General features: G+C 35.6%; 1 protein-coding gene across 1 annotated transcript; it reads right to left on the bottom strand.

Annotated features, from left to right (window-relative positions):
* Positions 1-1,019: 1,019 nt before the first annotated feature.
* On the bottom strand, positions 1,020-15,839 carry chp1 (calcineurin-like EF-hand protein 1). Its single transcript, XM_079636321.1, has 7 exons — positions 15,494-15,839; positions 13,116-13,188; positions 10,172-10,252; positions 9,027-9,154; positions 6,188-6,249; positions 4,221-4,343; positions 1,020-4,031 (listed from the first exon to the last, which is right to left on the bottom strand). Exons 1-7 carry the CDS (start codon positions 15,558-15,560, stop codon positions 3,978-3,980), a joined length of 588 nt encoding a protein of 195 aa, XP_079492447.1. The 5' UTR covers positions 15,561-15,839; the 3' UTR covers positions 1,020-3,977.
* Between the last annotated feature and the right edge of the window lie 11,953 nt (positions 15,840-27,792).

Genomic DNA, 27,792 nt, shown 5'->3' with positions numbered 1-27,792 from the left:
CTCTCTCTCTCTCTCTCTCTCTCTCTCTCTCTCTCTCTGTGTGTGTGTGTGTGTTGTTGTTGTTGTTGTTTTTTCATAAAATTGAGATTTCAATGATATTTTGACCACTAAATTGGGAAATGTCCCCATTCCCCATTTCAGTAATCTGGTCACCATAACATAACATAAAATAAAAATTAGATAATCTAATCTAATTATGTAAACTAAAAATGAAATGATCTAATTTAAAGATTGATGGTTTATTGAATAGTGGAGAAGGGGTATGTTTTAATAAGCTTATGCTTCATCCTACTCCTTTTCGGACATGTTTGTTTCATATTATTAACATAAATTGTTTTTGTTTGTTTTTTTCTTTGTTTTTTTCAATTTACTTTCTTTTGTTACTTGTTTTATGGTTATGTTCGAAATAAAGCATTAAATAAATAAATAAATAAAATAAATAAAGATGTGCAGAAAATAAAAAATGACTTGGGCTACAATTCAGATTAATAATTGAGTATTTAAGCGACCCATAAGTGACCCATAATAACCACATTAAGTCCTAAATATTTTATAATCAGTTTAATTCTATAAAGACAATTCATAAAAGACTGGGTGAAAAAAAAATGTTTTATACTCTTGGTGATGTTTATAGATTGACATTACAAGTGTGAAGATGAGTAGATGGAGGTTGATGTTGATGGGGCAGATTGTTTTTAACATGTAAATGTGAAGACTGGAGACAAAAGAATATTGATTAGGTCATATTGTTGTGTTTCACACAGGGTAAGAGTGTGAATGCGAGCAGGGTGAAGACAAAGAAACATAAATGGTGCCGTTTGCAGCATGTCTGGCATATAGGACAATGGATGAATGGGTGCTTGGGAATGGGAGGAGAGCAACAGGAGTCTGCTTTATCTCCTGAATATGGTGTTAGGAAATGAGAGAGATTCATACTAGAACATGGTTGGATTGAATCTCATTGTGCTTCAAAACCTATATGTCTTACTGACTTTGAAAAAAAAAAAGCTGCAATTACTGTAGTGTACACAGTATATTTACAGTTTATTAAAATGAAAATATTACATAGAATTAGAAAATGTACAAAAAAAATCTTTGTTAAATTTTTTCAAGACATTTTACATTTGCATCTCAAGTAAATGTGTCTTGATTTAAAAATGTTTAGATATCAGTATTGGAAAAAAACAGGACAAAAATACTGGAGAAGGATATAATTCTTTTTGCAATACATTTAATGTCCTGACTTTATGAATTTAAGACTTTCTGCCTGTTTTAATTGTTTTAAAAACCGATAGATCGATATAATCAAACCTCTGATCGATAGAATTTTGTTTTTAGAATGAAGCCAGTTTTTTAATAAATAGCTATAATTACCAATCTTATACATATCAATCATACAAATAAATTAATTTAATAAAAGCATGTCATATTGCAAGTATTGATCTTGATGGTACTTAGAACTAGATAATTATATTCACGTAATTTGAAAGATATCATCATTGAATGTATTGTGTGCCAAAGCAATGATAAATAATCCATAGTTTAGCCCACACATACTGATGTTGTGCTCACTGTGTTGAGTTTTGAAAAACTACCCAAGTATTGTGTCATAGCAGTTGTGTAAAACTGTACTATGAGCGCACCATCTTTGTAAGTCTGAAGCACTACAGACCGAACCACACCAGTTACATCACTAAACACCAGGGAATCATGGCACTTTTTTATTTATTTAGAGTCCACATCTTAAATGTACATCATAATTATTACACCACATTGATTGATTTCATTTTTTGTTCTCTTGAAAAAAAGCTCTGGAAAACCTTTCCAAGTCAAACTCAAGCTTATTTAAGAATCGTTACATAAAGGAAGAATCTGCAAGAAGCGCAGCAGAACTTCAAGTACCTGTGAGCGATACTATACATGGATTTAATCGTAGCATTGATAATTAAATAATCAGTGTTTGATTTTGTTCACACATTAAGCAAAGACTAGCATTAAAATGCAAAAGACTGTTGTTCCCACCCTGATCAACGCAAGCGCTCGGTCAGCGGATTAAATGATTGGTAGTTAACAGCACAGTGATGTAGTAAGGGAGTGACGCTTTGGCTCAGAGTACACTTTTTATAAATAATGATGCATGACAATTCTGAGAACATATACCATACCACACGCACACGCACACACACACACACGACTGGACCAAGCTTGAAGCTTAAAGGTGAGTCAATTCTGCACGACTAAACAGTATTGCAAAAAATCACTAGATTTGAACACTTTCAGAAGTTTGACTGTGCAAAACTTGATGCTAAGGCTTTGTTGGCGGGCGCCAAGGTGTTTCTATGGGGTTGATAAAGAGTTCTAAGTGTCTTTTTCCATGTTGCTAAGATGTTCTAGAGGTTTACTGGTCTAAATGTAAAGAGCACATGCACATCTCTATTATTGCATGGTCCCTCTATAATTCGAGTCCATTCTTCAAAAGCAAATCTAGCTGATTTTTTTTGTGGCCGTTTAAAATTGTAATTTGATCTCTCTAAATTGATCTAAAATCGAATTGATCACTAAGTAAAGTAAAAATACGTTCCTCAACAACACAAACTTTGGTGCGCATCACATGCTGTTTAACAGACCTTAGTCAGGGTAGCGCCATGTTACATTTTTTGACAGGAATGAAGACGATGCTGTGATGGATAGAAATACAGTGCGCTCAATGGATTGTCCTGTTGTTTAACACACCGATTGTTCAGCTGACGAAAAGTCAGACTAAGAAAAGTTATATTTAATTTAGCTTTAATGGTGAGAGTGTATGGTAAGATGTAAGTAGCTAATCATATAATATTTGACAATTGCTTCACGACAGAAATGTTAAATGACCCACAGTAATATCCAGTGATGCAAACTACTGAAGTTTATCAAGTTTTTCCGTTTCGAAATAAAACAAGGTATCATGTACATTATTCATGCATAACTGAAAGTGACGAGACCAGAAACATTTCACGTTTTCAACATCAGCGATACGAATAAGATTGCATGTGTGCATACTTTAAAACAAAAAATAATTTGCTAATAGGTTTAATTGATTAGTTCACGCCTACAAATATTTCTTTATTCCTTTAAATCTCTTTTAATAATTTATTTAAATAAAAAGATCACATAAAAAAAGGTCCCCGCAAACTACAAGGCATGGTTACGGCCTTGTTTAGGGTAAGCATTGGAAAATGCTATGATGTCAAATTTCGGTGTCTTACACAAAAACATCTCGTTTTCGTTTGGTACCGAAGTGAGACGGAAATTTTCCCTATTTAAAAATGAACTTCGACATCTAACTATGCAGGCATGCGATTTAATACGAACAGCACAGAATCACTCACTGATATAAATACTCAACTGACCTGATTATTTCCTCTGTTCATTAGGTATTTAAAGACAAAAAACACACTGAAAACCTATTTTCTGAGTTATTCAGCTATTTTAACTCCCCATTACGCACTGACTAGCGGTAATCATCCATCACGAGTAAGAAAACATTATCCTCATCCACCCTACTAGAAAAATAAATAAATTGTGAGGTATTTCTCACTGCAAGCGAAAACCATTTAATGGGCGTGAAGGAAAATTTATCACGTAAAACCTCATAAACTCATTTCTTTATTACATAAGTATCAGATTTGGCCTTTTACGATGATGAAAAACACCCATCAATATCAATATTCCCCATCTGGAAAGTCAATTCCACAGCTGGAATAAATTTCATTTGAATACACGAGAGAAAAGCCACAGTGACTTGAGAACGGTGAAGGCACCGGGACACGTCATCCGTCTAGTGCGACAGCAACCCAAGAGTGACAGACGATTGGAACTAAAGTAACGCAATTATGTTTATCAAGCACGAATCGTCCCACAGAAATAAGAATCGGGGGCATGTCTAACTATATTGACGCGTATCATCTCCACTCAAGAGTTCGGAACGCGTTTGGTCTTTAGTGAAGGAAGCGGATGCTCATCTTTTGCTCGACGTCCACTTTTTCCAACACCTGAGGAACAAAAATAGGCATTTTAAGAGAAATAGTTCAAAAATGTACATCATTTAAATCACCTTCATGTCATTCCAATCCTGTAATGCTTTCGATCTCTTGTGAAACACAAAATAAGACTCTAGTGTGAGCTATCCTTTTAGGTGGGGCACAAATACTTTGAATTCTAATCCCTTTTCCAGGAATTACCTTGGTGAACTCATTGAATGAGATACACATGTCTCCATTAGTGTCCGCCTCCTGGATGGTTCTGTCTGCAATGCTTCCAAGCTGCTCATCAGAAATATTCACTCCCACCATCATTCTCAGCACCTGGGGGAAAAAAAGTTTCAGTCTTATTTGTTTTTTACATTGTTATGCAGTGTCCTCTAGAGACTGAAAAGCAGACTGCAATTCTCTGTGCATTCACTTTTCTTTTCAAATGGCTTATTTCATGAGGAATATAATAATTTGATGTGATCTCCTGAGGTTTAAAAAAGACCATATACTGAAACTAAGCTGCAAAAAAGGTTTATAATGAAACCCTTGGATTTCTAAATGTCAGAAACCGCAATAATTAAAATACAATCATGACATTTCCATGCCTGTTCAGTGTTGGCCCACCAGTTACATAAAAATAATACAAGTAGGATGGATACTATTTATATTAAATCGGTCGCTAAGATTCCAGCGGGTTTTTTTTACAATAACTGACAATTTGTAGCTTTGTTACTGATCAGCGGACATAAACAGAAGCTCAACAGAACGTGTGAGAACTCACTGGTTCTTGCTGAAGCTCAAACGTGATGCGTAACACGAGAATGAACCTCATTGGTTCTTGCAGAAGCTCAAACGTGATGCGTAACACGAGAATGAACCTCATTGGTTCTTGCAGAAGCTCAAACGTGATGTGTAACACGAGAATGAACCTCATTGGTTCTTGCTGAAGCTCAAACGTGATGCGTAACACGAGAATGAACCTCATTGGTTCTCACACGTCAAGAGAACATGCTTGAGCTTCCGTTTACCACAACTGATGATGTGTGAGTTTATGAATGTTTAAATGTGAATAAAAGCCTAAATTCAATCTGTTCTTCTCATAAAGTGATCGTGTCTCTTCAGAAATTTTGGAATAAACCTCTCAATTCATATGGATAAGTTTTACGATCTCTTCATGAACGCTTTGAAAAGTCAAAGTTTCAGTTGCGTAGCTGTCAATGGAGGGACAGAAATATCTTAGATTTCATCAAAAACATCTTCATTTGTGTTCTGAAGATGAATGAAAGTCTTACAGGTTTGGAACGATATGGTAATTAATGACAGAATTTTCATTTTTGGGTGAACCATCTCTTAAATATGTAGTGACAGATCGCTTTAGCGGCACGTGAACCGATCACCTCTTCCTACTAGTTATAGCACAAAATACACACAATGAACATAAGAAGGTATGTCGTTTCAATTGCGGAAAAAAGTAAATGCACACCATTTTTCAAGTTCAAGTCCACCAACGTTAATCAACTAACTTTCCTGTCTGGTTTGTTTGTCGGACAAAATGGCGCATTCGGTGTTAAGGAGGTCTGTCAATCAATCAAACTCCCGGCGAAGGGTGAATTCTAATGGTCTGAGACTGTAAAAAGTTATGATAAACTATCCAACCAAATAAATTGACCAAAAATTACTAATAAAATATAGTGAAGGTTTAAAAATAAAATGATTTAAAAAAATGAATGAATAAATAAATATTCCCTGAAACAGAAAGCAATAGAATAGGATGCGCTTGTGGGAATATTACACATGCTAATGATAATTAAGAAGCATTTTGTAGCTAAATTATTATTACATTTTTGCGCAAAATATAACAGTAGATAAAATAACAAACATTTATATCGGTTTTCTTTTTCTCAAAATCTCTTTTTCATCTTTGATAGTCAAATAAATACGTCTTAGAAGTCCCCGGAGTTGCTCCTGAATGACCTTTTGAAATCCAGCTGGAATGACTAAGAGTTTTCCCTGTCTAGCAGAGTGTCTTCCACGAATACGAATAGCTGGTTTCAGGTGGCAAGGGCATGTGAGTCAGAGCTGCATTGTTCAGACGGTACAGAACGGTCTTTTGTGTCCCATGTCAGAGCCGAGTGCAGAGGCTTTCTGTTGTACATCATTAAGCACGATTCTCTCACCTGTAGCAGCTCCTCTCGAGAAATCTTGTCATCTCTGTCGAGGTCGTATAACCGGAAAGCGACTGTGGAGAAATAAGAGAAAATCGAATTATTATGAAAAGCTTTAAATCACAACACTGTATGGGCCATGAACACAGTGCAAGAGATGGTGGCTGAGAACGAGACAAAGAGTAGCTGTGAACTAAAGCAGGTTTTACAGAATCACTAAAAACTGTAATTAAGTTTAAGAGTACGATCAGTTCAAGCCCTTCGTTTTCTTTCGGGAAATGACATTTTGCCTGCTTATAAAAGCTTTGAAGAAACTGAAGAAATGATGAGACTGATTGTTCAGGTCTGAATTTAAAACTAATTTGAATGTGTCTTTTATTCAAGTTTTATATTAAGTATCTAAAGTGCATTTAATGACTTGTGCTAAAAATATTCCTTATGTTGTGACTTTTTAATCCTTACAGCAAAAATAGCATTGGAGATGTTAAGTGCCATTTATTCTTGTGAATCAGTAAAACTGGCCATTTATTCTGCTATTTGTGTACAGTATTTCACTCAAAGCATTAAAAAAAATGTTCATGAGGCCCTGCAAAATTATAAATATGGAGGCAAAATTATATATACACTACCGTTCTAAAGTTTGGAGTCTTTTAAAAATGTTTTTAAAAGAAGTCAGTCAAAATACAGTAAAATTGGTAAATACTGTGAAATATTATAGTTTTAAAGAACGGTTTTCTATTTTAGTATATTTTAAAATTTATTTTTATTTCTGTGATGCAAAGCTGAATTTTCAGCATCATTACTCCAGTCTTCAGTGTCACAAAAGATTTGCTGGTCAAGTAACTTTTCTGATTATTATACATTTTTCTAGTCATTATCACACAGTTGTGCTGCATAATATTTTTGTGGAAACCCTGACACTTTATTTTCAGGAATCATTGATGAATAGACAGGTCAATAGAACATAATTTATTTACAAAAAAAATATTATATATATATATATATATTTATTTTTTGTAATATAATCTTTAAAATTATTTAGAGACCTCCAATTGTGAATTATAGAAATGCTCCGACGATTAAAGACATTACTGTAGTCTTTTCAAGAAATGACTTCCTGCTATGAAACAGACAACTAAATTGGACGGAGAAATACAAGGAATGATTAAGTGTAGACGTTGCAATCACTGTGAGAATGTAATTCAAACCAAATCATTTGTAGATGTTTGCATGAATTTTTTTTTATCCAATTAGATCATTTATTAATTTAAAAGAACATATGTGATTTATAGGCTTCAATGTCCTTGTAATTGTTTCTATGTCCAGACTAAGTGTAGAATGTACTATATATATAGTACATACATATACATATACACATGTATATATATATATATTAACACTCAAAGTCCCCGGATGACCTACTTCTGCTGAGATTCTGAAGTTTACATTCGTGGACACTTTACTATCCCATGAGGCCACAGAAAAGATTTGTCAATGGAAGTGAAGTGACGCAACTGACGCTGGTATGTCACATGACAGTGACAACAGTGGATGTAGTGCGTCTGAATTTCATTCATCATACTACACTCATTCATACTATATAGAAAGTACTTTTTTAATGGTTGCGAAGTTAGTTTCAAACCAAATGTATTACCTACCACTATATACCGTATATACCCGAATATAAGACGAGGTTTTTGTTCTAAAAATAGGCTGAAAAATGGGGGGTCATCTTATATTCGCGATATAGACTAAATCACGGGGGGAAAGGGAGAAAGAACGAATTAATATGAAATAGTGACTGAAACGCGACCCATTAAGACAACCAGCTTTCCCTTCCAAGATGTTAATCTGCACAAAAATCCTGATAATCGAGCCGTCGTCTGATGAAATCAAATACACATAAGATAAAGACAATATATGTGCTGTGATTTCGGCTATACTTGCATGTAAAATTAGAGAAGCAACATAATATCGGTGTTTAACTAAATTAAAACGCTGCTCCTCTCTGCCACGCGAGACGCCGAGAGAGAGAAGTGCGCGCGAGAGACGCAGAGCGAGAGAGAGAGAGAGAGAGAGAGAGGTGCGCGCGAGAGACGCAGAGCGAGAGAGAGAGAGAGAGAGAGAGAGAGGTGCGCGCGAGAGACGCAGAGCGAGCGAGAGAGAGAGAGGTGCGCGAAAGAGGTGCGCGCGAGACGCAGAGCGAGAGAGAGAGAGAGAGGTGCGCGAAAGAGGTGCGCGCGAGACGCAGAGCGAGAGAGAGAGAGAGAAAGGTGTGCGCGCGTGCAGGAAGAGAGAGAATGAATTATCAGTGCAATTTTCAAATAAAATTATTTTCTGTTGAAAACCAGATTATATCCAAAAATAAGTCTGGAAATGGGGGGGGGTCATCTTATATTCAGGGTCGTCTTATATTCGGGTATATACGGTAGTATGCGATTTCAGATGCAGCAAGTAAATGGATTAGAAAGGATGATAGATTACAGAGACTTTTACAAAGGGGAAGCCATTTGGATTTTTCAGTTGAAGAATTATATTTAACTCCATTCTTTTTGTCTTTTCTTAATTGATGCATGTTATTATACTTTGCACTGGTTAACAATACGATAGGTCCCTCTGCAATGATTCTTTTGTTTTTTCACCCCAACTATTTTTAATGTTCTATTGTGATTAGCCATGATGTAAAATAAAGGCTATTTAACTTTTTTGTACCGGAAGAAGTGCCTTGGACTCGTTTCTAGAGTGTATGTTTGAAACCCAACCAAAGAGCAACTTCTGGGATTACTTTACAGGGTCCTTCCGGCAAGTAGCTTTCTCTGATCGATATGAGAGATGTGTGGGTTGAACTTACAGAGGAGTTTGTTGATCCTGCTGTTGAGCGGCTCTCCAGGTGTCAGGACTTTGTTCTTCTCATTGTCCTCCACAGGACGGAAGTGAGCCAGAGTCCTCATGAAGCCTCTAAAGTTCACCTGATCCTCACTGACACACATGAGAGAGAGAAATACACAACTTTAAAACTTATGTTTTGTTTACTAAGATCCACACTAGTTGGCAACTGATATCTGAATCTCTATAGGCCCAGACGTTGCTCCACACAAAATCCCTGATGCTATAAAAACCGTTGTCCTAATTTAGACTGGTGCTTTACAGTGTTTTTTACAGACATGCCCACAAGAAAGTTTATTCATGCTTCAAGAAATTTGAGTCCACAGTAAGAATCAAACACTCGAAACCAAATAAACCATGAAGAAACCAACAACCCATGTGACACAACCCACATGTTGTGTTTTGAGAGAGCAATGAGACGTTACTAAACATGTTGTATCATACAGTAACAAAATTCCAGCCAAAAACTCACACAGACACTGAAAAACTTATATGGAAACTATATCCTCTGAGAAACACAGACGAATGTGATGAAACTGGTCAAGAATTTCCCCCAAAGCCAAACGAGAAAAAAAAGAAGTATATATTAACTTTCATTTCTTTAAAGTATCCTTAAAAACGTTGGTTTCTACAAAAATATTAAGTAGAATACTGAAGACTGGAGTGATAATGCTGAAAATCTAAATATATTCAAATAGAAAACAGTTATTTCAAATTGTAATAATATTTCACAGTATTACAGTCTTTATTTTTGATCAAATAAATGCAGCCTTGCTGAACATAAGAGACTTCTTTTCCCAAATATTTGGACAGAAGTGTATATGTTTATAATTAAATTCAATGTCAAATTTATTGCACAAAAAAAAAACTTATTGGTGCTGAAATAAGATTATTAATTTTTACTTTTTTAAGTGAAATATGGACACCCTTTTCTCACTTTAATATTACCCATTTTATCTTTCTATTTCCAATAACATATGTTTTGTTGTTTTCTTTAACTTGTATACATTGTTGTTCTTTACAGAAAAAAGCAGAGAAAAAAAATACAGTACACTATACTAGTTTAATAACAGATATAATATTTCAAATGTCTTCTGAGATGTTACTCACCCCTCTGGGAAGAAGGCATTAATTATCCGATCACCAAGAGGATTTATGGCCAACTCGGGAATCCTCTGGAAGTCTTCCCGGCTGAGATTGGGAGAGAGGGAGAGAGAGAGAGAGAGAGAGAGGGAGAGAGAGAGAGATGGGGGGGAGAGAGAGAGAGAGAGGGGGGGGCGAGAGGGGGTTGAGAGGGGGGGGAGAGCGAGAGTGTGTTATTCAGTGTCAGAGGTGTAAAGAGAGAGTAAAAGTACAGATGCCTTACAAAACATACAAGTTACAGATTACCAATTTTAGTACAACTTGAGTAAAAGTCGTCTTTTTTTTAGTAAAAGTAACTTATTGCTAGATATGACATTAGAAGTGGAAAACGTTGGTTTAAAAAAAAAAAAAAAAAAAAAAAAAAAAAAGTACATTTACACAAAATCTGACCACCAACTGCAACATTCAGACGCCATCTTTATATTTGAGCTCAACTGTCACAGAATGGAACGCACAGGATTCTGGGATATCAAAAGCAGTGATGGATACATCTATGATGCCTTCAAAAATCAATTTAGATGAAGGCATCTCAGGAGACAGGAAGTGAAGCTATAATTGGATTTGGACGTGCCTTGATGCCAACTGATGCAATTTTTAGCTTTCGGATGTAGCATAGTAATCGCATTACTCAATGCAAATATATTGGAGTAAATGACATGTACTTAAAAAGATACTTAAATACATTAACCAATAACATTTATTCAAATACTTCACACCACTGTTGTGTGTAAATATGTTTCGGATGAGTTTCAGGTTTTACAGATGTGCCTCTATGGAAACGAGTCGGGTGTAACGTTACTGTATTAAGAAAAATTTTTCCAGTAATGAAATGACATGAGAAACCATACTTTTTTTTAATAATTAAAGACTGTTCTTGTAAAAAAACGTCCTTACCTTACATATTTTTTATAACAATAACTGTTTTTTCAAGCATTTTTTTCCTGGTGAAAAGTAAATCTGCTGAAACATTTGATACGGCTTGATCTTTTCAGGCTTGTTTCTTTCAGCCAATGAGAATTATTCGACATGCACACGTTTCTGTGCTCTTGAGTTGACATTGGACAAAGTAATGAGTATAAAGCTGTGCTTCACGGGACAGCCCAACCCTGATTCTGTGAAAATGGGACTTGTTAAAATGATACTTTGATGTCTATCCTTTTATTGCTGATCTAGTAAAGGCTGATACGAGTGATAATAACGCAAATACTGTGCAGACAGCGTAATTGGATCCATAATCCCATTACAATGATGAAAAAAAAAAGAGTTTAGTAACAGATTATTTCTGGGAGTAACCTTCTCAGGCATAAGGAAAGTGACCTCCACACACACACGCACACACACACCTTGCCGCCCGGAGTTCATGAGGCTATTTATTGTTCAAACACAAGAGTTCGGTCTCTAATCTCAGCCTGACGGATGTTTGGGGTGACAACAAATACAGCAGGTCCTCAACACTGTGACGTGCAGCATTCAGGATTTTTTTATACTAACCATATCGCTGAGGATCTTTGATGAAGTAACCACCATTTTAAACCACAGAGGATGTTGTCATTAAAAACAAACAATTATAACAAGAACACAACCTGTGACTTCAGCATATTTGGTCAACAGAACGAGTTTCGTTTTATAAGGCGTCACAAAAATCATTCAAATCTTTCACAAAAGTTTCAAAGTTGAATTTGGCTTATTATACAACACCGTTCAAAAAGGATGGGGCTTTTTGAAAGAAGTCTCTTATGCGCTGCAATACTGATATTTATTTGATCAAAAATACAGTAAAAACAGAAATACTGTGATGTATTATTACAATTTAGAATAACTGTGAAATATGCTGATTTGCTGCTCAAGAAATATTTATCATTATCAATGTTGAAAACAGTTGTGCAGCTTAAAATTTTGTAGAAAGGGGGATACAATTTTTCAGGATTCTTTGATGGATAAAAAACAAAAAAAATTTTTTTTAATATAAAATACATATTTTCCAAAACATGTTTTACTTAAAAACGGTGAGAAAATTAAAGCCATAAATCTAAACAAGTTCCAAATTTGAGGTTGATATCTCAAAAAATTTGCTTTTCAGTAAGATTTTGTTTGATGAAAGATGAAATTACTATAGAATACTAGATGAAATTCGTTTCCCATTCGTTTCCAATGTGGTCTTTTTTGACCGCAAACAGTAAGTGTGACCATTTATTTCAGGACTATTTAAATTATTTTAAATCAGATCCATGATTTTTTTGGTTTACATCCAAACCTTTACCAAGTTTTATACCATTCCGATGAAGTGAATAAAAACCAAAACATAAAATTTTCCAGTCAAAAATGACTCAACAGCACCAGAGGGTTAATTAGAAACAGTTCATTTTTAAGTAGTTTGTTTTTCAAATGCACAACAATAAAACATCCTGCAATACTTGTGGGCAATTTGGGATAGACATACACTATTACTGCTATATTTACCAGAAAACACAACCAGCACCACCGTGCACAGTGTATATTCTTCATACTTTCATTGATAATAATCATGGTGTGTACAGAGGTCACTCCAGTTCTAAGGACACACGTAGGACATTATGGAAACGACTACGGCAATGTCACACAAGGAAATGCGTGCTTCATTACCGTCCTTGAGCTCCCTCTTTAACAAGGAATATTTACAGTAAAAGTCATATTTTTAGCAATGTAATAGGAAAAACACTTTCCTCATAGTCAAAACTCAAACACTGAGCTAGACATTCCTTAACATATTAACTTACAGAGCCTGAGGCTGGAGTGAATGTTAAATGAAAAGCGGTGTGCAGATATAACAGCTGCTTGTGTAATATCTGCTTCCTCGTGGGTCAAAGGTGTTGCAACATCACAGGGTTAAAGTTCATTGTTACTCAACTCATGTAACTCATGTGTCTCGTACCTGAGCGCTCCGTTCTCTCCTTTATCGAGACTGTGAAAGCGGCTGTAGAGGCGAGTGATCTGACTGTGGGAGACTGTAACACACACACACACACACACACAACAAGTCTGGTTAAGGACAGGTCACAGATGTGATCATCAGATTGACAGATTAGAGGGTTTCTGTAGGTTTTATGAAGGTAAATTTAAGACTTAGGATGTTCTGCTCTGATTTAAGACCTTTTTAAGGCCTTTATTTGTATAAAAATAAATCATTTAAGACCCACAGAAACCCTGATATAGCCTACATTAAAATGACAAAATGTCCAATATCAAATTAAAGATTTTGTAATTTGATTATATTTAGTTTTTTGAAGTATATATACACTGAATTGAACTTTGCTTGTTCATTTGGTCAACTAATTTTTTTTTAAAGTCATCAAAACCATTAAATAAATACAAAAAAGGACCATAATTCATAAATCAAAACTGTTTTGATTCCAGCTCTACACACTGTTGTTCATTATATAAAACCAACTTCATGAGGTTTTATGGTTTATACTGGACTCTTATTGACAGTTTCCTTCACTTCAAAATAAATGTAGCAAAAAAATAAATAAAGCAGCTTTGGAACGGAAAATCCCTACACAAATAAACTGTTGTTTATCATTTTTTTAACACAGTAAAGCCAGTTTCCGACCACATCAGTGGAACATCTGCCACAACAATTCAGTCTTTGATCAACACAGCTTAGAGTAAATTAAGTAAATGAATACAGAACAATCCTACGTGATAAAGGAAACCACACAGGATACAGCAGCACATGTTAAACTCAAACTTATGAAGAGAACCAGTGTGAAATCCTGGAATTTTCCCTGTAGGCTTTGACACCAGAGGAAGAGAGCGGGAAAACCCGACAATTACAAAGTAGGAGAGCACTTCATGTGGCTTTACAGGAATGTGGTGAAATCTGGGCTTACAAACACATAAAATAGGCCACACCAATCTGGGCATTAGAAACTATAATATATTAACAGCCATTTAAAACATTTAAAAAGCCTGCAGCCCCTTTGAGTAAGGTTTGTGTGGTCTGCAAAATAAAGACTAACATATAACCCATATAGCTCCAGTAAGGTATAAACCGTATCCTCAGACTATTTCTAGATCTTGTGGGGGTGTACGTCTCTCCCTGTGGTTCATCCGTGCCGGAGACGGCAGAGGTCAGAAAACGCAGCTCTTCTTGGCCCTCACACACCAACAATCACATAACATTTTGTAAACCTCTAATTACAGCTGCACAGGTGTAAACAGTGTCATTAAAATATTAATATTTGCATCAGTGCAATGCAGATTACCAAACCCTGATCCAGATATAACTTCATCCAGATGTCGGAAAAATAGGGCTTGCTGGTTGATCTATTAAACGCCAGTCTGATGATCCGGGCTGTGTTTCCCCAAAGCATCGAAAGCATAAGTTGATTGTAGAACAATTGCCACCAGTAGTCTCAACGATCAACTTAGGCTTACGCTGCTTTCGGAAAACACAGCCCGGATCTGGTCATTCCAGACAGTACCAGTTGATGGATCTTCCATAGTATAAAAAATACTGTGGAAGTCAACACTCCTCAAAATATCTTATTTTGTGTTCAGCACAAGAAAGAAACTCATACAGGTTTGAAACAATTTGAGGATGAGTAGCCTAAATGATGACAAATTAAATTAAGTGAACTATCCCTCTAAGCATTTGCCTATTTAAATTCAAACAGCGACTTTTTTTTGCCAGATGTAATGCAGTATTTGATACAAACACACCAGCAGCTTCTGAAAATTAGAGATATTCATCTGTTGCCCCTCAACACACACACACCCCACTCATATCATGAGAAACACACACACACACACACACACACACACACACACACACACACACACACACACACACACACACACACACACACACACACGATAGTCTGCCCCATAGAGGAGCAGGGGTCACCCAGTCGGTTTATTTCACTGGTTCTCAAACCTGCTCGTGAAACCTGTATTAATAGGCTGAGTTGAATTAGGTTTGTTATACAGGTAGTTGAAGCATAACATGTTGTGAGTTTCTATTTTGTTAAAAAATTATAATATTAGGTACTCCTATAGACTTTCTGGTTGTGTCATAGTATAGTTAGTTAGTATAGCAGTTCTATCATATCATAGTTGTATCTCATTTAGCACACTGCATGTCTAAAAAGTATAGCTAAATGTCACACCACAGGACAAGCATACTTCCCAAAAGTATGTCAAGTCAACTACCCATTTAAGACAGATAGCATGTGTCATCATCACCAAAACTCTCAAACCAAGTCTATATGAACCAAACACACTATTAACCCACACAAAACTAATACTCACATCCAGTTTCTTTCTTGATTTCTTCAATGTCCTCTTCTCTGAGTAGAGATGAAGCTCTGGAGCCCATGACTGCTGTTTCTCCTGAAGATCAGCTCGAGCTAACACGTGAAATTCACTCGTTATCTCTAAACACAGGGTTCTAGAAGGCTGTCAGATGAGCAGTCAGCCTCCGCAACTGTCTATCCGGAGAAATGACCCGCTTGCCTCTGAATTACACCCGGACCAGGCGCGATACAAACCAAATCCAGATGAAAAAAGGAAGAGTTTAAAGAGGCTAAGCTAAAGGCAGGTCGGAGTGGATCTCCGTGACGTCAGCAAATGCCGATTCGGTGTTTGTGTGCGCTGTGGCCACGCCTGTAGGATAACGCGTTTTGATTGGTCTGTGCGGTTGTCTGTCAAGTGGGCGGGATTTAAAGGGCCAGGCGTGTGCAAAATAATTCCTAGAAATAGAATAATAAAGCGGGTAGAGTGACAATGCCATGTCAGAAAATACAACATGAGAACTGAAGAGTTATAAGCAAACCCATTCAAAAGATAAAACCATATACTTATAAAGACTAAAACATTCTAAACCGATTGTTTGCACATATTTTCCATATGAGGCTTAAAATAAATTTGCTTTTGTTGTTAAAAGACATAAAATAAAAGTTTTATTATTATTATTTAAAAAAAAACATCTAGACTATTAAATGGCATCAGAAATGCCCTAGTCAAGCTCAGACATGTAAACTATCAATTATAGCTTGAGAGAAGCTAGAGAATGAAAGAGCCAAGAGTTAAAGTTCATTGCTCTGGATGAACTAAAGCTTGGTAGTTGCCTGACAAGATGGTTTGTTCATTACTGTTTTTATGTTTTATTCTTACAAATATACACATTTTGTAACACTCTATTTTAATGTGTCCCTCTTGCAGTGTAATTATGTTTAAGTACTGAGTTATAGTAATTTATCTATGTACTTATTATAGTTATTATATTATAATTATTATAATTTATAGTTATTACTGTAGTAAATAAATGTAACATGTAACAAGGACACGTTAAAATAAAGTGTTACCACAAATTGTATACCTGCTGTCACATTCGAAATATAAGATCAGAGTTGTATAAAGCTCTCAAAAGAAAAGTCAGTCCATAATTGTTTGCAATTAATAAGAAAGGGCACATTTTGTTGAATAAACCGGAAACACTAAGCTGGAAAAAAATAGATATAAATCAGAAGCAACTTTTTTATTGTTATTATTATTCTTTTACAGTTATTTATTCATTCAGCTCAGTGCTGAACAAAGAGCTTTAACATAACACACTGCGATATCAAACATAAGACAAACTACATTAAAACAAATCACACCAAACCTACAAATAAAAAAAACAATGAAAACATTTAATTGAAAAATCAGTCTAATGATATACAAATACAAAAATCATTTAAACAGCTGTAGGGTACAGAACATTTTGAAGGATATTTACTTCACCTTCCCTTTGTTTGAACAATACTTGTCTTTAACATAGATATTTATTTCCCAGTCAGTGTGATGATCTGTCAGGGCTAATATGGTGTTGTTTTTCCCAACAAAAAATGATGTCACTTCCTCAAGGATGATGTCAGTATAGTTGAGCTTTGGGTGAGAGAGTAACAGAGAGTAACGACATACAGACCACAGGAACTACCAATGGATTGAACACCGATCAAAAGATGTTTTGTGTGAAACATTTCAAAAAGAAAAATCAGGAATATTTCATAATAGCAAGAATAACAAAATCCACTCAAGCTAAAGTTAAATTATACATTCACCCTCATAATCCTCATAAGTAAACTCACATGGACTGAGCATGCAGTCCTCAGCTGTTTTACAGGAGTGCAGTGGGGGAACTGCGTCCTGGTACGGCTGTTGCTCTGGAAAGGACAGTTAACACAGCTCAGAAAATAATCTTCCTGCAGTTGAGGACATCTACATTACACACTGCCTCAAGAAGAGAAAGAGCACCATGATCGATCGCAGGCACTTTTCTCTTTTCTGCCCTCTGGCAAACGGCTCAGGACTGTTCAAACTTGCACTACAAGATTCAGGAATAGTTTCTTTCTACCCCAAGACTGTTCAACACACACTAATGTTTGTGTTGGGTAAGAATAATGGACACTTCATAATGTCAAAAATGTCACTTTATTGTTTTATGTCCCATAGTGTCTTATTTATTTTGACATTTGATTATCTTATTGTTTACCACTTATTTTGTAATTCCTGTTTGTATAATTTTTGTTTGTATATATCAGAGAGGTGTATTGTATTATGTATAGCATTCAAGTAAGTTTTTCATAGTACATAAATTTGGCTTAGAAATAAGAAATTAATCGTAATGCTTTGTTTGTTTGCACTTGATAAATATCAGATAGCTATATAACTGTCTAATAGCCTAAAAAACAGAATATATCAACCAAAAATACTAAGCTGGAATAAATTAGATATATTCAGAAACCACTTTTATTATTCTTATTCTTAATATTTGAAGAATGTATTGATGTATTCATTCAGTGCTTTCCAACACATTATATCATAACACACTTTAAGATATATTATTATTATTATTTTTTTTATAAACTTAACTATTATTTTTATTTTGAAGGTTTGGTGTGATGTGTTTTAATAATTCAACTTAATTCACATTTATTTGTGTAGCGCTTTTCAAAGCAGCTTTACAGAAAATGCATGTCCACATTACAATTTAGAGTGATCTGTTATTAGAGGTGACTGTGTCCAAGAAATGTATTTATGTATTATATTATTATTATATTATATGTATATTTATTATGTATTTCAGAAATGTACTGCCAGCTCTATTAGGCTATATAATTCGAGGACAAAGGTTAAACAACCGAACTTGTAGCACGAGAGTTGTTATTATTATTACTATAACTAAATATTTGAGATTAAATGAGTTTAGAATGATAAATACTTTTATACAGCTGGATAAATATTGATGCTGGGAGAAAACCAGGTGAGACCGAGGTCACGTGGTACTTGTTACCTTACACAGCGATGGTAGGACGGACCAATCACAGCCATGTGTGATTACATTAGGCTACTGGAAAATTATTCTAGAATAAAGTCATTTATAGAGATTTCTGGTTGAAGAGATTTCAATTTTTAAGTAAATAACAATAACATTTAAACGATTATACTTTTTTTTAGAATACAAATCTCCTGGCAAAATAGCGCCTACTGGAGGAATAACAGCGTTGTGCGTTTGCGTGACAATACTGCCATCTACTGCATGAAGACAAGAGTTATGAAGAGTTGTGACATTCATTACTGCGTCCAGCAATACAAATAATGCAAAAATAGATCGATCTTTTCGTTGAGATATCAATATGAATAATATAAATGAAATAATAATACATTTAGCAACATTTAGTTTAATAATGCATAAATATACATTTAGGTAAATAGGCCTACATATAAAAACCTAAATATGACAAATGCTGAACCTCTGGACTCTCAAATGAATATTTGTACTTTTTAGAAATGTTTTAAAGATATTTTTTTGCCTGACATTTATGTATATGATGAAAACTTCTATAACTCCCATACACACCAAATTAGATATAAATCAGAAATAACTTTTATTCATTATTATTATTATTTTACATTTATTTATTCATTCAGCACTTTCAAACTACACATGTAGACCAAAGTGCTGAATAATCAGCTTTAAGATAACATACTGCAACAACATAAAACATTAGACAAATTAAAACACTACCAGAGCCCGTCTACTCTGACACTACAACACACCAAATATATGTTAAATAAACGTTTTTACTATTTTCATTTTTGAGGTTCGTGTGATGTGTATTAATAATCATGGTAGCTCTATTATTATTATTATTATTCTATAATTCGAAGACACAGGTTAAATAATCGAACATTTAGCTATTATTATTATTACTAAATAATTGAGACTAAATGGGCGAGATCATGAGTTCAGGAGTTTGCCAGACACTCATGTCTCATAAAGCTGTGTAAACACTGACGCTGGATACTGGCCCAGATTTAAGAGCTCCTGGTCACTTTTTCTCTGTGACGGATCAATTCTAATGCATGTTCAATATTTCCGTTCATATCAAAATCCTAATATGTAACAGTTTTGAGGACCATAACCATGTGCTGCACAATGTATCTTAAAACACCCTTAAAAATGGTTCTTTATTGGCTTCTAATGTTCCATGAAGAACCTTTAACACCCATGGAATCTTTGCTTTGCGTTGCACAAATGGTTCTTTATTGTGGAAAACTGTAGATTATTAAATTGTTCTTCACACTAAAAAAAGGTTATTTTCATATGCAAACCCTCTTTTGGAATTTTTATTTTTAAAAGTGTATATTTATCTTGGTTTGTGAAAAAACACTTTTCATTAAGTTACATTAGTTGACTACATCAGTTATGAACTAACGATAAACAATACTTCTACAGCATGTAGGCTATTAATCTTAGTTAATGTTAATTTATTGATGCTTTATTTAAATTAAATATTTAAAATAAAATAAAAATTATCTGTTAACATGTGAACTAACATGAACAATGAATACATTTTTATTTACAACGAACATTATGGGATAGTTCAATCAAAAATGAAAATTCTGTCATCATTTAGGCCTACTCACCCTCGAGTTGTTGCAAACACACAAAATAAGATTTTTTTTGAAGAATGTTGGTACCAATCAGTTGAACAGTATTTTTTTGTGTGTTCAGCAGAAATTCATTCAGGTTTGGAGGGATTGGCCTAAATGATGACAACATTTTCATTTTTGGGGAAACTATCCCTTTAACAAAGGCTAATGTAAAAAAATATATAGGCTGATGGCTCATATTAGTTCACGTTAACTAATGCATTAGCCTAAAATGACCTTATTGTAAAGTGTTACCGAGCGGGAATACAAAAAGCACAGGGAGGATTTAGTTTATGATTCCATAGGCCTAATTAACTCGTATTGGGACAGGTGGCTTTCCATTCCTTAAAATAAACAGATTTTAGGCTCAATAAAAGAGCAAATGTCTGCTCCTGCCAAGAAATATCCCGAGTTGAGTGGTTGCATGACTTGTAATACAAAGCTTACCGTATTCAACCCTCGGCTGGAGCCTGAGTTCCCCCGGCAGACACACACTCGCACGCAGCGCACGCGGGACAGGGGAACGCCCGCCAGGACACGCGGGTGTTGTTCTTGGACGTCTGGAGGGCAAGAGCGTTTCTCCAGCCCTGTAAATCCACAGATGCTCTAATGGGTTCCAGCAACTTTATCTGTGCGAGATCTTCCGCTCCGACCCAGAGCCCGAGGCCTGACGTGAAGCCTGCAGTGGGTTCGGGAAAGCGGATATCTGCTGTGTGTGTGAGTCAGTGTGTTATGGTGGCACTTTTACAGAACAGGAGTTGTGTGTGAACAGAGATATTTGCAAAATGATACTTTCTCCTCACAAACAGCCAGTCAATATGGATGGAAACACACTTCTAGGGTTCTGAAGAGCACTGTTGAAGCACAGGTGAAGCGAGAGAGACGCTGTCATTTCCAGTTAAGTCAAATATGCTTCAATATATTGACATTCAGTTCAGGATTTAAAGATATATTCTTTATTTCACGTCATTTCTAACCACACACTGGTATTTTGTTCAGTGAAATACAAGAGAAACATTTAATGTGGAGTGTGGATGGTTACCAGTAGGTTTCTAAAGGCCTCTAAAACACCATCAAATATAATAAAAGTCTTTATTACTCTAGCTCTACATTCCAAATAAAAGTTGATGTTCACATAATATTTCCCCTCTCATAGCTTTTGAATCTCATTTATTGACACATATGTTCAAAGACATTTCATATCAGTGATGGCAAATAAGGCATAAATAAGGTCTACATTTATAAACAAGCATGAATGACTTTTGATATTTTTTATTGTAGCTACTTTTTTGCTCTTTTTCGAGTTTGGCAGCACAACTTTGTACTTTATAGAAAAGGACAGCAAAGGATGTACATGTAGATACTGAAGTATTTTCACACACTTTTCATTTGAAAATGTTGTGTGTGTGTGTATGTGTGCATCACATTTAATTCAATTTAAGTCATAGGCTGTTGGATTTAAAATTGTGTTGAGCCTGTCTATTTACTTTTTAGCCGGGTACCTCTGTTATAATACGTAATAAAAATGCAACTGTTTTATTGCAGTGGCTCATGAAAATAAAACTATTTTTAAAAAAGAGAGACATATCCAAATGCTAAATAACACATTAATGACAATTAAGAGCCCAAACAGTCTTCAAAGATTAAATGTTCAATATTACAGCTTTCAAATCTTACGCCAAATCTTAATCAATAATTAATCAACAGTAAAACACTACTGTAACTCATTAGATTTAAATAAAATATATTTTTCTCTGGTCACTAGGGGGCGCCAATGTCACAGAGATCAATTGCATAAACGCTTTAGAGTTAAAGTCGTGTGTGTGTGGGCTAAAGTAAAGACAGCTGATACATGCACATTTATATATTCAAATATATATATAAAAATACCAGAATGTAACGGCAGCTGATGTCCTGTTAAAATAGAGATTTAATGTAATTTAAAGTGATCATTAATCATTGCAGAAAAGGTGTGTGTGCTCACCAGCAGGTTGTCTGATGGCATCGGCTGAAAGAAATAGTTCTTTCTATGAAGGAAAAGCTGTTTTCTATCCTTCTCTCTGTCTTTAGTTTATATCTTTTATGCCCTTCCAAACACAAAAACTCAATTTAATGAGAATCTCCACTGAGAACTGAGAATAAGAATGCTCAATGTGATTCATATAATAAAAGATATCAAAATGAACAAGGAAATGCAATGGATTTGTTCATCTGGGGTCTCTGAGATGCCAAACATTATTAACATAAAACGTGTGTAACCCTTTTAGCGCTCGAAAAAGAGGTGCTGAAATCAACAGTGGCTTGGAGCAAAAATGCCACCAAAATGATCAAAAATGTTTTCAAAAACAAAGAAATGGTGCAAAAATGTCTCTACATAAGTTCTTGTTTTTAATAAGGAATATACCACACGAGCAATGCTGTTTTCCCAAATATCAGCACGTTCACAAATGTGATATTGATTTTATACAACGGTTCAATAAACAATAAGTTAAGGTAAAACAAAATTGTGAATATGATCTAACCCTGATGCTTTAATGTGTAAGGGACCCTTTTCACTGGCTGGTGATAGTCTACGTTTTACAGCATTGTAAATCCTGAAAAGCTCTTTATATATTCATAAAAAAAAAAAACATTAATAGTCCATCCATATATAAGACTACACTATATTACCTTTGCATCAAATTACAAAAAAAGCCAACGCAGCTGTGAAGGTGTTTCTCAGCAGCTGTGGCAGTGATATGCAGATCTGAGTTCAAGAAACATCAGCCATAAGTAAAGCACACTAGACCCTTGATCTTCCCTCAGCATCTCTCTGTCTGCGCTTCTCTGCGGGGTTTAAGGGCTTTAGTCTAATAGCTCCATTAGCTCAAGCCAGTGGCATTAACAGCGCTGACTGCTTTAACCATCAATAACACACACACACACACACACACACACACACACACACACACACACGCTTTACTCACAGCTCTTTCTTTCTTTCTTTCTTTCTTGTCAGAAAACAGAAAATGGAAATGGAGGGTGAAAATTGGGATAAAAAGTCAGTAAAATTTAAAAGTAGACCACAGAGACATATATCGCCCTCAAAGCTAGATTGACCACTCACTGGTACACACACATGCTGTAAAACATCCATCTGTGGTGAACAACTACTTAACATGCCATTTAACAACCCTGTGTCTGTGACTATTGTGTCTGTCTGGAGCACTAGATATTCACTCAAATGTGATTTCAAGAGTCTGTGAATGCACCTTAAAGTCAGCATGAAATTCTGTTCACATCATTATTTATTTTAAATGTGTCCTCATAATCTTTAATCAAAATAACAGATCTTCTCTAATGACGTGTTTACTGGCGTGAGGGCGGGGCAACCTGTCACTCACATGAGATCCACCAATAGCAAACCACAACCATCCAATCAATCTCTGAAGGACAGAATCAAGTCCCATCCTCTTCATGTGTCACAACAGGGAAGAAAAGAGTATATCGCAACCTTTTGTCTCATACCGGCTATATAATCTGCCACCTAAAGGCACACGGCAAAAATTATGCCTCCAAATCCTTAACAGTGAAAACGATTTTCCTAAAAACAATCTGGTTTATAATGCACATCATCAAAATACACGTTAAACACATGCAAGCACTACAGAGAGCTTTCAAAATTGTGGCGCTTTAATCATGTTTTTATTCGTGACCAATGTCTGTTTTTAGAGTGTTTTATTCATGTCCAGAATTTCACTTAGTTTTCAAAAGCAGTTTGGCTAATGAGGCCTGATATGAAACAACAGACTACGCTATGGCCCATTACAGCACACACACTCACACACTCACGCACACTGCAAATGAGACGGGATGCCAGGAAGGCTGAAGCTAGTCTTGGGTTTTCCTGTAGGAGAGTCTCGGATGAAAGCAAAGTACTGTGGAGGATCTGCAGCAGAGACGATCAAAGAATAGACACACACACACACACACACACGCGGTCAGTTTGGTGAGGTAATCTGGAGCATTAACACATTTGAAACGTTCCCTGTGATCCACCTCCGCTCTGTCATCTCTGAGGAAAACCCCCTCATCAACATGACTCTTTCTTTCCAGGCCTAAAAAAAGAGTGTGAGCTTTGTTTCTCCTCTCATTTCTTGTGTTTTATCTCAGTAATTATGTCTAAATGTGAATTCCTCCTGACGGATGGAGCTATTGAGAAGAGATGGCTCTGTTTCAGCCTCAGGGGAGCAGATGTGAAGGTGTTCGATTTCTGAAAATGTGAACACACTGATGTTTGGTTGTTGGTAAATGTGAAGTCTGATAAAATCACAATCTTTAATATAGCAATTATTTCCCAATATGGTTATTAACTTCACATGCATCCCCTCTAGAGCTGTAGAAGATATCTCAGAAATGCCACGTCTACAATCAAATTAACACATTTCTCAACAAATTCTTGCAAAGAACAAATGAAGAGTTATGCAGCACACAATCATTTTACAGCTCAGTTGTCTCAACTGCATTTATTTTTTATTTCTCCAAATGAAATAGTCCAACCTATAAGTCAGCATCGTCATCCTGGTTCCCCTTGACAAAAACCCGAATATTGGCTTTTGGATTAATGCAGAAAATCAGCTCTGAGATCAAGTTAAAAGTCTTAACACAATCACCAGAAGTATAAAGCTAAACTACATCATCAAGGTCACATGACTTCAATGTCATCATCATTAAACTTCCCACAGCTCGTTCAGCCTTTATTTAGTGTGATTATAAACACCATGAGGCTGTAGAAGCAACTAGTGAGTAAATTAGTTTTCCTGTTTGGTGTGATGGAATTTAATGTCCCCGACAACCTTGGCAGTCCGATTTAGACATTTATTAATAGGTTTTCATCACAAGTAAAGTCTTTAAAGAATCACAAGGGGGTATATAGTGTAAGGAGGTTGGCTATACAACAGTATACGGATGTATTATGTTGTAGAATAAAACGTGCAAATATCTTGAGCTTGTCTTTGCCACAGACCTCAGTTCAAAAACCCATGAATAAACATGCTCTGGTTTTCCTTCCAGTCTCTGAATCACGAGTCCCAGAGCCGAAGTGTGATCGGACCCCCAGCGAGACCAGTGAGTTTGTCTTGATCATCACGAGACTCAGACTGTATGTCATTGCTGACCTATTTTACTGTTATAATTACCATAATTGCTCTCCCTCTCTGACACACTCACACACAGTCTGCTGTTGTGCTCACTGTAACTCTACACCATTTCAAAGACAGCCTGAGGAACATTATCTATCTATCTATCTATCTATCTATCTATCTATCTATCTATCTATCTATCTATCTATCTATCTATCTATCTATCTATCTATCTATCTATCTATCTATCTATCTATATCTATCTATCTATCTATCTATCTATCTATCTATCTATCCTTTTATCCATCTTTCCATCCATCCATCCATCCATCCATCCATCCATCCATCCATCCATCTTTCCATCCATCCATCCATCCATCCATCCATCCATCCATCCATCCATCCATCCATCCATCCATCCATCCATCCATCCATCCATCCATCCATCCATCCATCCATCCATCCATCCATCCATCCATCCATCCATCAACAGAGGTAAGCCTGTATATACCTCTTATTGTTAAAAACTGAATGCTTTCCACTCGTGTTAATTATGTTCATTATCTGAACGTGCTCCTCCCGAACTTCGTTAGATAGAAGATAGATGGAAACATGATTTGACGCTTCAAAAAGTAAAAAAAATTCTAAAGAGACATGATCGCTTTATATGATAAGCATATTGAATTTAAGCTTTTATTCACATTGATCAGCGAACATAAAAAGAAGCTCAACCGAATCTGCTTGAGACGTGAGAACAGACGTCATTGGTTCTTGCAGAAGCTCAAGCGTGATGCGTAACACGAGAATGAACCTCATTGGTTCTCACACGTCAAGAGATCATGCTTGAGCTTCAGTTTATCACAGTTGACGTGTGTGATGATGAATGTTTAAATGTGAATAAAGGCCTAAATTAAATCTGTTCTTCATATGTGACCCTGGATCACAAAACCAGTCACAAGTCGCACGGGTATATCTGTGGCAATAGCCAACCATACAATTATCGATTTTTCTTTTATGCCAAAAATCATTAGGATATTAAGTAAAGATCATGTTCCATGAAGATATTTAGTACATTTCCTACCGTAAATATACAAAACATGTATTTTTGTGAGTGAATGCAGCACAATCGTGAACATAAATGGAAAACTTTAAAGGAGATTTTCTCAATGTTTCGATTTTTTTGCTCCCTCAGATTCCAGATTTTCAAATAGTTGTATCTCGGCCAAATATTGCTCTATCCTAACAAACCATACATCAATGGAAAGCTTATTTATTCAGCTTGTATAAATTATGTATAAATCCTAATTTCAAATAATTGACCCATGTGAATAATTGTGGTCCAGCGTCACATATTAAGCGATCGGGTCTCTTCAGAAAATTTGGACTAAACCGCTCAATTCATGTGGATTAGTTTTACGATCTCTTTATGAACTTTTTAAAGTGTCAAAGTGATATTTGCGTAGCTGTCAATGGAGGGACAGAAAGCTCTCAGATTTCATCCAAAACATGAAAAACATGAGGGTGAGTAATTAATGACAGAATTTTTGGATGAACTACCCTTTAAAATAAAGGTTCAAGAGAAATACCAAAACACAGATTCTTGATTTTATTGCATTTGACAAAATGTCCCAACTTTTGGTAGAACCGGGGTTGTATCTATGCGTTTAATCTGGTTGCTTTTAGTAGGAAACCAATGAAAATGTCATAAGAAGCGGAGATCATTTCCCAGATCTTCAGGAGGAGTGCTGTTCCCGTGGTCTGTGTCTATAGGGAGATGAGGCGGTGTGAGAGGGTTTACCCCCCCCCCCCCCCCCAACCCCCCACATCTCTGTTTCTCCCAAAATCAGCTAATGAGCCAAGATCCCTTATAAGATACAGTCTCAAGCCCTTCGTGCACCTCCTCCTGATTTCCCGGGTTCTGCAGGAAACAATATCTATTCTTGTTGGAGTTTGATCGCATGTCATTTTTATGTGAGAAAACCAGCTTGTTGCAACAGTTCTCATGATGCATTATGGGAACTGGGCCTCTTCTTTGCTTTTAGCCTTGAAGGTGGACATAATGATTGTCATACAATCTGATGACTGTACATTTAAGGTTTGATTTTCCAGGTTGGTTTCTCTTGAGCAACGTTGTATTTCTCAAAGGTTGCTCTTTGATATCTCAGAAAACTTAATGGAGATTTTAGTTACATTTGATTTAAAATATTAGCATTGGCTCAGATTAAATAGGAGAAATAAAAATCTAATAATTACATGAAATGTGCATTAATTAATCACTAATGCAGTATTTTTAAATAGGTAAATCAATTGACAGATTTAATAAAAATAGACACAAATATGTCAATAGTTGATGTACAGTATAATTTAGAGTTGTAAAATGAATGTGGATATCAGCTCGGATAATTCAGTTTTGGAAGCATTTGAGGTTATTGAGATATTGTGAGTTTTGATAAAAGATGTTGGTATCTGGTCAAATCTGAGCATAGTTTGAGACATTAATAATGTGTGAGA

Source organism: Phoxinus phoxinus (genome assembly GCF_949152265.1).
Source record: "Phoxinus phoxinus genome assembly, chromosome: 14".
Lineage (NCBI taxonomy): Eukaryota > Metazoa > Chordata > Actinopteri > Cypriniformes > Leuciscidae > Phoxinus > Phoxinus phoxinus.
Note: the sequence above shows the minus strand (reverse complement) of the source record. Positions and strands in the feature narration are given on the sequence as shown.

Excerpts from the sequence above, each read along its gene's own strand:
- chp1 (XM_079636321.1), bottom strand. The coding sequence starts at position 15,560 with ATGGGCTCCAGAGCTTCATCTCTACTCAGAGAAGAGGACATTGAAGAA. Across the intron at positions 10,253-13,115 it reads GGAGAGAACGGAGCGCTCAG|CCGGGAAGACTTCCAGAGGA; the intron begins GTACGAGACACA and ends TCCCAATCTCAG. Across the intron at positions 4,344-6,187 it reads CTCGAGAGGAGCTGCTACAG|GTGCTGAGAATGATGGTGGG; the intron begins GTGAGAGAATCG and ends TTTTTCCCCCAG.